General features: G+C 32.1%; 5 protein-coding genes and 5 non-coding genes; 7 read left to right on the top strand and 3 right to left on the bottom strand. All coding sequences in view use genetic code 11, as the record gives it.

Moving 5' to 3' along the window:
- The window catches only part of trnV-UAC, a 682-nt gene extending 303 nt beyond the window's left edge, over positions 1–379 (top strand). The window contains exon 2 of one tRNA in view: positions 343–379.
- Positions 380–1,258: 879 nt separating this feature from the next.
- ndhC (NADH dehydrogenase subunit 3) lies at positions 1,259–1,621 on the top strand. Its single transcript has one exon. It carries the CDS (start codon positions 1,259–1,261, stop codon positions 1,619–1,621), a length of 363 nt encoding a protein of 120 aa, YP_005089004.1.
- A 60-nt stretch (positions 1,622–1,681) lies between these two features.
- On the top strand, positions 1,682–2,359 carry ndhK (NADH dehydrogenase subunit K). Its single transcript has one exon. The coding sequence runs from the start codon at positions 1,682–1,684 to the stop codon at positions 2,357–2,359; it is 678 nt and encodes a 225-aa protein (YP_005089003.1).
- A 128-nt stretch (positions 2,360–2,487) lies between these two features.
- On the top strand, positions 2,488–2,964 carry ndhJ (NADH dehydrogenase subunit J). Its single transcript has one exon. The coding sequence runs from the start codon at positions 2,488–2,490 to the stop codon at positions 2,962–2,964; it is 477 nt and encodes a 158-aa protein (YP_005089002.1).
- A 736-nt stretch (positions 2,965–3,700) lies between these two features.
- trnF-GAA lies at positions 3,701–3,773 on the bottom strand. The gene has a single exon. It is a non-coding gene; the product is annotated as a tRNA-Phe (tRNA).
- A 396-nt stretch (positions 3,774–4,169) lies between these two features.
- On the bottom strand, positions 4,170–4,839 carry trnL-UAA. One transcript has 2 exons: positions 4,803–4,839; positions 4,170–4,219 (listed from the first exon to the last, which is right to left on the bottom strand). It is a non-coding gene; the product is annotated as a tRNA-Leu (tRNA).
- Positions 4,840–6,171: 1,332 nt separating this feature from the next.
- trnT-UGU lies at positions 6,172–6,244 on the top strand. Its single transcript has one exon. It is a non-coding gene; the product is annotated as a tRNA-Thr (tRNA).
- A 552-nt stretch (positions 6,245–6,796) lies between these two features.
- Positions 6,797–7,402, top strand: rps4 (ribosomal protein S4). Its single transcript has one exon. The coding sequence runs from the start codon at positions 6,797–6,799 to the stop codon at positions 7,400–7,402; it is 606 nt and encodes a 201-aa protein (YP_005089001.1).
- Positions 7,403–7,676: 274 nt separating this feature from the next.
- Positions 7,677–7,763, bottom strand: trnS-GGA. The gene has a single exon. It is a non-coding gene; the product is annotated as a tRNA-Ser (tRNA).
- A 291-nt stretch (positions 7,764–8,054) lies between these two features.
- Positions 8,055–10,000, top strand: part of ycf3 (photosystem I assembly protein Ycf3) — a 2,073-nt gene continuing 127 nt past the window's right edge. Inside the window, exons 1-3 of one mRNA in view lie at positions 8,055–8,180; positions 8,958–9,185; positions 9,975–10,000. The exon at positions 9,975–10,000 is cut by the window's right edge and continues 127 nt beyond it. Of these exons, the coding sequence (YP_005089000.1) occupies positions 8,055–8,180; positions 8,958–9,185; positions 9,975–10,000 (380 nt within the window).

The following is a 10,000-nucleotide window of genomic DNA, read 5'->3' as shown; positions in this document are numbered from 1 at the left end:
GAATCTTAAGGTGTATGAAGTTTCATGTTTGATTTTTTAATCAGGATGGTAGAGACTCCATTTAACTTAGGTTGATCTAGGCCAGAAGCAGACCTACGTCAAGATAACCCTTCCCCTCTTTGAAACACTTTGGAAGTGCTCCTGTATCAGTAATGAATCAGAGCACAATGAATCAGAGCACACGGAACCGTCTTCTTTTTTTCTGTTAGAAAAAAATATATATACGGTAGACTAACTGATATTTCTATCAGTTAATGAAAGAGCCCAATGCAAAAAAAAAATGCATGTTGGGTCTTTGAAATAGGCCGAATCATTTTGATAATAATCAGTTCGATCTGTTTTACCGAGAAGGTCTACGGTTCGAGTCCGTATAGCCCTATATTTTCGAATTTTCTATTTTATTAATTTTAAATATTCATTAAATTTATTAAATTAAGAAAAATGAAAATAATATTCTTAAAACTAAAGCAAACTAAAACAATAAAATAAAGAATATCCAAATACAACTAAAAATAAAAATCTAGTTTTTTTCCTAATTATTGTATTCTTTGTTGATTGGAACTGGTCGCTTCCAGTTGCTTGGTTAAAATCATTCCCATAAGCTCGCTCACAGGGAGATCACTCAGAGTATAACCCTGAAAACAAAAGCGCATTTCAACGGATCCAATCGCTCTTTTTTTTTCTTGGATAAGAATAAAATAAACAAAACCCCATTTTCTTAATTAATCCTCGCGGGTAGATTGATTTTTGATTGATTCTATATAAATAGATATAAAATAAAAAATTTCTATTTATTCTAAATCTATAATTTCGAATTTATATTTAGAATAAATAGAATTTCGAATTAAAAGTTTTTTTATTTCTAAAATTCTAATAAATATTAGATATTAGTTAGATATTAGAATTCCTTTTATTTAGAAAAATCCGAAATGAAGTGAAAACGAAAAAGTATTACTTGTTTTGGATTTGTATAGTATTATACTATATATAGTATAAATATATATTTATACTAGTATTATACAAATTAGTACTATATCGAAATGAAATCGAAATAAGTGGAATGTAAATAAAATAGGATTAATTCCAATCAATAAATCTTAAAACGCAACATGGAAACACCGCAAACAAACGAAACTGGACGATTCGATCAAACTGAATTGTTGTTTTGACTAAACAAACAGTTGCGGATGACTTGACAATGAATTCCAGGTCGAAGCGACTAATCCGATCTATTTTTCACATTCATAGGAGTTCGTCTATGTTTCTGCTTTACGAATATGATATTTTCTGGGCATTTCTAATAATATCAAGTGCTATTCCTATTTTGGCATTTCTAATTTCTGGAGTTTTAGCCCCGATTAGAAAGGGTCCAGAAAAACTTTCTAGTTATGAATCGGGTATAGAACCAATGGGCGATGCTTGGTTACAATTTCGAATCCGTTATTATATGTTTGCTCTAGTTTTTGTTGTTTTTGATGTTGAAACGGTTTTTCTTTATCCATGGGCAATGAGTTTCGATGTATTGGGGGTACCCGTATTCATAGAAGCTTTCATTTTCGTGCTTATCCTAATTGTTGGTTCAGTTTATGCATGGCGAAAAGGAGCATTGGAATGGTCTTAGTTCCTGAATATTCAGATAATAAAAAGAAAGAAAAAAGTCAAAATAATAATAACATTGAGTATGAATTCCATCGAATTTCCCTTACTTGATCGAACAACCCAAAATTCAGTTATTTCAACTACATTAAATGATCTTTCAAATTGGTCAAGACTCTCCAGTTTATGGCCGCTTCTTTATGGTACCAGTTGTTGCTTTATTGAATTTGCTTCATTAATAGGCTCACGCTTCGACTTTGATCGTTATGGGCTGGTACCAAGATCGAGTCCTAGACAGGCAGACCTAATTTTAACAGCTGGAACAGTAACAATGAAAATGGCGCCCTCTTTAGTGAGATTATATGAACAAATGCCCGAACCTAAATATGTTATTGCTATGGGCGCGTGTACAATTACAGGAGGGATGTTCAGTACTGATTCTTATAGTACTGTTCGGGGGGTCGATAAGCTAATTCCCGTGGATGTCTATTTGCCGGGCTGTCCCCCTAAACCCGAGGCAGTTATAGATGCTATAACAAAACTTCGTAAGAAAATATCTCGCGAAATCTATGAAGATCGAATTAGATCTCAACAGGGGGATCGGTGTTTTACTACCAATCACAAGTTTTGTCTTGTACGCAGTACTCGTACTGGAAATTATAATCAAGGATTGCTCTATCAACCACCATCTACTTCAGAGATTCCTCCTGAAACATTTTTCAACTACAAGGGTTCACTATCTTCCCACGAATTAGTAAATTAGGTAGGATTTTTTTTTTTACAGAAACAGACAACGAATTAATCTTCATAAATTCGATTTCATCATAAATGCGAAATACTTATCTTATAAAAATGACAAATAAAAAAGAAAAGTGCGGGAGAGATAAAAAGATGCAGGGTCGTTTGTCTGTTTGGCTAGTCAAACACGGGCTAGTTCATAGATCTTTGGGCTTCGATTACCAAGGAATAGAGACTTTACAAATAAAGCCTGAGGATTGGCATTCCATTGCTGTTATTTTATATGTATATGGTTACAATTATCTACGTTCCCAATGTGCCTATGATGTAGCACCAGGCGGACTGTTAGCCAGTGTGTATCATCTTACGAGAATAGAGTATGGTGTAGATCAACCGGAAGAGGTATGTATAAAAGTATTTGCTCCAAGGAGTAACCCTAGAATTCCGTCTGTTTTCTGGGTTTGGAAAAGTTCGGATTTTCAAGAACGAGAATCTTATGACATGTTGGGAATCTCTTATGAAAATCATCCACGACTGAAACGTATCTTAATGCCCGAAAGTTGGATAGGGTGGCCTTTACGTAAGGATTACATTGCCCCCAATTTTTATGAAATACAAGACGCTCATTGAATGATAAGAAACTAATTACAACTTCGAATATTCAAGGAATATTTGTACATTCTCTTCTAGCTCAAACAGAGGAATTGAGGTTTCATTCGTATTCTTATGGATAGGCTAATAAATAAAAAGAAATAAAAGACAATACATCATTGAGATTCTCGATTTTTGAAGAGACTTTTTTATTTATATTTATTTTATTTCGGACGAGCCGAGACAATAGGATGAACAACAAGGGTTCTGTACCGTGAACTTTGTATCGCGCACATCACTTAGATGAACTCTAGAGAGTCGCATAGAAGGGAATGAAGAAATGGAATATGAAAGAGAATACAAAGAAATAAATGAAAGGGGATCGGCTTCTATTTGTACTGTAGCTGAGATGAGTCTTGGTTATTTCTATCCTTGAACTCCTCTAGACCCGACTTTTTGTTGGGCCTTTCAACCAACTATTTTTATTTTAATCTTTTAATTAAATATGTATGAAGTATTACCATTCTTTTTGAATGTGAGAAGCCGCAGTGTGAACAAATAAAAAAGAAGAGGAAAGATAAGCAAATTTTGTCTTTTACTACATTATAATAGACACATTAGAATAGACTCTTTGCTCATTTTAAAAAGAGAAAAAAATACAAAATAAAATAAATAAAGAGAGGGTTTACTCTCAGATACCTAGCTAGATAAGTATGTATTATGTCGATCCATATCAATTAATTTGTAGAGTAGATACTCATACAAATTAATCATATGCCAGGAACCAGATTTGAACTGGTGACACGAGGATTTTCAGTCCTCTGCTCTACCAACTGAGCTATCCCGACCATTACCGACGCATTATCCTCATAATACTAGATGACTTGGGTCTATGTCAATTAAAAATGAAAACAAAAAAAACGAAAAAGTATTAAATTAAAAGTCTCGAACAGGAATTTCTTGGATCTTCAAAAGGAAGACTTTGTAAATTTCCATATGAGTAATCATATGTATTATGAATCATTCAAATAGGTATTCCTTGCTCAAGAGATTTCTACGTATATCATATATATATCACATCACACTATATCACAAGACTTGTGATAAGAGAACAAAATTCTGCTATGCTAGGATACGCTTGTAAAACGGCAAAGAATAGGATGAATGAGAAACATGAGGAACTTTGAACCACTAACAAAAAGGGTAGGATAAAATAAATAGACAGCAAACGGGCTTTTTGGGGTTGGGGATAGAGGGACTTGAACCCTCACGATTTTTAAAGTCGACGGATTTTCCTCTTACTATAAATTTCATTGTTGTCGGTATTGATATTGACATGTAGAACGGGACTCTATCTTTATTCTCGTCCGATTAATCAGTTTTTCAAAAGATTTATCAGACTATGGAGTGAATGATTTGATTAATGACTATTCTATTCGATTCTTTCTTCAACTTGGAATCGATTCACAACAATTCTTTTTATTTTTCATATTTTCATATAAATATAAATTGATATTGCATATAATAGAAATAAAAAAAAAAATACGGGTTCGGTTCGTCTTTTTTGAGATAGTTTTTCATTAGTATACCTATAAAAAAAATAGGTATATCTTGCATCCTTTCTAGAGTTTCGATATTCGATATAAGGATTCCTTTACCAACAGTCAACCCCATTTGTTAGAATAGCTTCCATTGAGTCTCTGCACCTATCCTTTCCTTTTTTTCTTATTCTCGCTTGCTGAACCTTTGTTCATGTTTATTTTCGTAAAATAATAAAATAATAGGATTTGGCTCAGGATTGCCCATTTTTCATTCCAGGGTTTCTCTGAATTTGAAAGTTATCACTTAGTAGGTTTCCATACCAAGGCTCAATCCAATTAAGTCCGTAGCGTCTACCAATTTCGCCATATCCCCTTTTGTGTCTTGAGATTAGGATCTCATTAGGATGCCCCTCCTTCCCCCTTTCTCCCTCCTTTCCCCCTTCTTTCATTTGTTTATTTTCTTTCGTTTATTTATTTGCTTTCTTTTTATGCGAAACCGTTGAATTTAGTAGATATAGATACAGATTCTTATATCGAAGGGTCTTTACCTATTTTCTTGTTTGTTTATCCGTTTTTCGTCTCTATCGGAGACCCATATTAATTTTTATTTGGTCCAAAAATATTTTATCATTTCTGTATTCGCAATTCAATATAGATGGGTATTTCATAACATATATATGTCCCTCTTACTCTCAGTTTTCTCAGGCAATTTGGTGGAATACTCGAAGGGTCGATTCTTTTTTTCGTCTTAGCTTCTGTCTTTATGAATGAAAACAAAAGAAAGGAGTCTCTCATTATGATCTGGATTTCATTTCTATGGGTTGCATCTTTTTTTCTTTAATTTCATTTTTATTCTTATTATTAGACTATCCTATATAACCATAATAACTAAAAAAATAAAAATGAAAATTGAATTTATTCATTATTAAAAATGAAAATGAAATTAATTATTTTTTTTTATAGTATAATAGCTAGAACTAATTATTTCTATTTAATAACTAGAACTAATTATTCCATTCATTTCTATTTCGAATTCGAAGATAATTCAAATTTTTGAGTCTAAAAAGAGTTTCATTCTAATTATCTAGACTTATAACGTTTCATTTATATAATCATAAAATATATAACTGCATAAAAAGATTTTGACTCTAATTATCTCTATTTAGAACTCTAAACTAAATAGAAATAAATTTAATCTAGATTAAATCTATTAAATCGATCGATTAAATGAAATCTATATAAAAAATTTTCTATTTCTATATAATTTAGATGTAAAATATACTAAAATATAAAATAAACTAGAAAATAAAAATGGAGTCAGTAATATTAGTAATATTACTATATTAATATAAAAGAAATATAACTAAGATATAAAAAAAGATATTAAATATATTAAATATATAAAATATATAGATAAATAATAAATATATATATAAAATTTTAATTTAAATCGAATTATTAGATTCTATCAACATTAGCTTGAATATTAGATTGAATCTACCATTATTATATTAAATATGTTATATTTATATTAAGTTTATATTAAGTATGGCATTAAAAATTAGAAAAAATTCTAGTTTTTCTAAATTCGAGTCTCTAATTCATATTAATAATTCATATTAATTATGAATAACTAATAGATAGTTAATAGATAAGATCTAATAGTTTGCTGAATCCCTATGGATACCAAATTTCTATTATTTGAGCCCGCTTAGCTCAGAGGTTAGAGCATCGCATTTGTAATGCGATGGTCATCGGTTCGATTCCGATAGCCGGCTTTCCCTATTTGTTTGCTTTTTGCCTTTTTTACATAATTTAGAATGTTTTTTTTGAAATCAAAGAACAAACAGTGAAAAAGCTTTTTCCCCTTTTCTTTCCAATTCTTTCCAAAGGTCAACAATCTGTTTATTATCTCGTCGAAACTTCCAATTAGGGATCAATTTGAGGAGTTAGATCTTTGCAGAATAAATCAAGAAAAAAAGGGAAACTCTTTTGGTTTAATTTATTTATCTATTTAATATTATATTCAATTTATTTATATATTATATCTATTTTATTATATATATTCTAAATATTTTATATCTAAATATTTTATATATTTTTATATTTATATATTAATATTATTTTTATATATTATATATATATTTATTTCTATTTTTTGTATACATTATATACAATACAAAAAAACAAAAAAGTAAAGTATGGATATTGATCCAATTCATCTCATTAATATTTGTAGTACAATCCTTCAGTCGATTTCGCTTCATTTAGTTCAGTTTTAATTTCGGTTTATGAAATTTCAATAAAATTCAAATTAATAAGGAGTCCTTATGTCACGTTACCGAGGGCCTCGTTTCAAAAAAATACGCCGTCTGGGGGCTTTACCGGGACTAACTAGTAAAAGGCCTAGAGCCGGAAGCGATCTTAGAAACCAATCGCGCCCCGGTAAAAAATCTCAATACCGTATTCGTTTAGAAGAAAAACAAAAATTGCGTTTTCATTATGGCCTTACAGAACGACAATTACTTAAATACGTTCGTATTGCCAGAAAAGCCAAAGGGTCAACAGGTCAGGTTTTACTACAATTACTTGAAATGCGGTTGGATAACATCCTTTTTCGATTGGGTATGGCTTCGACTATTCCTCAAGCCCGTCAATTAGTTAACCATAGACATATTTTAGTTAATGGGCGTACAGTAGATATACCAAGTTATCGCTGCAAACCCCGAGATATTATTTCAGCGAGGGATGAACAAAAATCTAGAACTCTGATTCAAAATTATCTTGATTCATCCACCAATGAGGAATTACCAAAACATTTGACCTTTCACACATTACAATATAAAGGATTAGTCAATCAAATAATAGATAGGAAATGGGTTGGTTTGAAAATAAATGAATTGCTTGTCGTAGAATATTATTCTCGTCAGACTTAAACCTAACTAAAATAACAAAACAAGGGTTCTGCCCCCTTTTCACCTGAGTTAAGGTTAAGTAAAGGAAGACAGGGGAATGGGTTTGATTCGGAGATTTTTCTCCTATTCATGTATGATAGATACGTAAGGAGATTTTCATCCCCTGTATGCTATTTTACGTATTCCATATTAAAAAGGAATTGGGAATAGAGAACTAAAGAAGGGTCTAATTCTTTAGTATATGTTCTTATTTGATACATTGTAGTCAGTTACATTGGCGAATTAGGTGAAGGTGCGGAAAGAGAGGGATTCGAACCCTCGGTAAACAAGAGTCTACATAGCAGTTCCAATGCTACGCCTTGAACCACTCGGCCATCTCTCCTACATAATTATTATGGCCGATACCCCGAGCGAATAGCGAGTTACTCATATTAGATTGTTCGATAGGTACGAACAATATCAATTCTAACTAGGAAACTTGCTATAAAAATAGAAAACTTTTCATCACTTTTTTTTTATCACTTTTTCTTTAGCCTCCGGGCTCGAAGAATTTTTAAAAAATGGAATGGGTCTACTTTTATGTTATTTCGTACTGTACACTTCCTTTGTTTGTGAGATCATTTTATTTTCTCACGAGGGGTAATGAAAAGAGTTATAGAATGGATTGCTACCTATGCCTAGATCGCAGATAAATGGAAATTTTATTGATAAGACCTTTTCAATTGTAGCCAATATCTTATTACGAATAATTCCGACAACTTCAGGAGAAAAAGAGGCATTTACTTATTACAGAGATGGTGCGATTTGATTATTATTATATATATATTTTACTTTATTCTCTTTATTCTTTATTTATTATTTACTTTTTTATTTACTTTACCACTCTCAGTCTTAGGAAAAAGACACATTATTCAGAATAGAAAAAAGGCTATTGAAAACAAAAAAGAAATCTACGCTTGTTGAAGGTGAAGTTTATAAATAAAGCAATTCCTTCTGTCGTGTATCCCCGATTAATGCAACCTCAGATGCTTCAATTGTTGATTCGAGTATTGAGCGAAAGGTTACACCTATGGGTCTGTATTGTGGGTCAACCCTACTACACTAGTACCAATAGGCGGCATAGAGGAAGAAGCACTACGCCTAGGAATCAACAACACGAAAACTTTGTTATTAATGATTCCCTTTCTTTATCGGGATCGGAACTAAGAGAAATGGTTGGGACAACAAACATCCATCTTGTTCGTACTTTGGATACCCATATAACCATCGAAGATTGTTGAAGTGACTAATTCCTGGAAATTAAGGAGCGTTGAGAACAAAGAAATTGTTGGAGTTTACTTTTTTATCTAGTACGAACACGCTTGATGGTAAGAAAAGATCTTTTGCAAGAGGGTTGGCTAGAGATTTCTTGTAAAAACATTAGCCCCGCTCAGTTCATAATGACAATATTTCGACCTTTTTTTTAATTCCATGGATTATTCTCATTATGCACATAAAGGAGGAGCCGTATGAGGTGAAAATCTCATGTACGGTTTTGGAACGGAGAATTCTTTGAATCGAATGACGACCGTAACGGATGTCGGCTCAATCCGAAGGAAATTATGCGGAGGCCTTACAGAATTATTATGAAGCTATGCGACTAGAAATTGATCCCTATGATCGAAGTTATATACTATATAACATAGGCCTTATCCACACAAGTAATGGAGAGCATACAAAAGCTTTAGAATATTATTTTCGAGCACTAGAACGAAACCCGTTCTTACCACAAGCTTTTAATAATATGGCTGTGATCTGTCATTACGTGCGACTATCTCCACTATAGAAATAAAAAAAGGAAAGAAAGAGCAAATACGCTAGTAAATAAATACGCTAGTAAATAAACACGCTAGTAAATAAAATACTAGAAAAAAAAATAGGCTTTCTACATATTGCATCGTCCAAAAAACGATTTTTATCAGCTGTAACAAAAAAAGAAACTTCATAGAAGTCGAAATATGAAGAAATATATATGCCTAGATACTTTATTCTATGGATAAAGATCTAATTGATAGAGGAAGCACCGTAAAGATCAATTAGCGAGGTTTTGAGCCGATACAATAAATAAGAACTGCTTATTTATGTCATGATATGAGATAAAAATTAGGAATCGACTTATGTAATAGAGCCGATCCCCTAAGTTATTGAGCAGCGGTGTAGCATCAGATCCCAAAGACAGTAAGTCTTTTTTATGAGGAAGAAGTCTTTTTCAAGGATTCTATATAAATTTCTATATGATATGAAACCGAGATAGTTACCTTTCAGAAAAATCTAACGGACGACAGCCCCGAAATGCCTATGCTTTATTTTTCTGAAGGTGGGAGAAAAGATAAAACTTATTATTAATTTAATCCAAATTAGAGTTTGAAACTCATGTAATTAACCCCTTTTGGTTAACCCGAGACAAATCAATAGATCTATGAGAAATCTCATTCAATTGGATATATGGTAGGGTAAAAAAATGGGATACCAAAAGAATTGACTGCCGAGCCGTATGAGGTAGGAAACTCTCAAGTACGGTTCTAAGGGAAGGAATTGAACCGCCTATTTCGACCGGGGAGAACAGGCCATTCGACAGGG

This window comes from Gossypium arboreum, chloroplast (assembly GCF_025698485.1).
Source record: "Gossypium arboreum chloroplast, complete genome".
Lineage (NCBI taxonomy): Eukaryota > Viridiplantae > Streptophyta > Magnoliopsida > Malvales > Malvaceae > Gossypium > Gossypium arboreum.
Note: the sequence above shows the minus strand (reverse complement) of the source record. Positions and strands in the feature narration are given on the sequence as shown.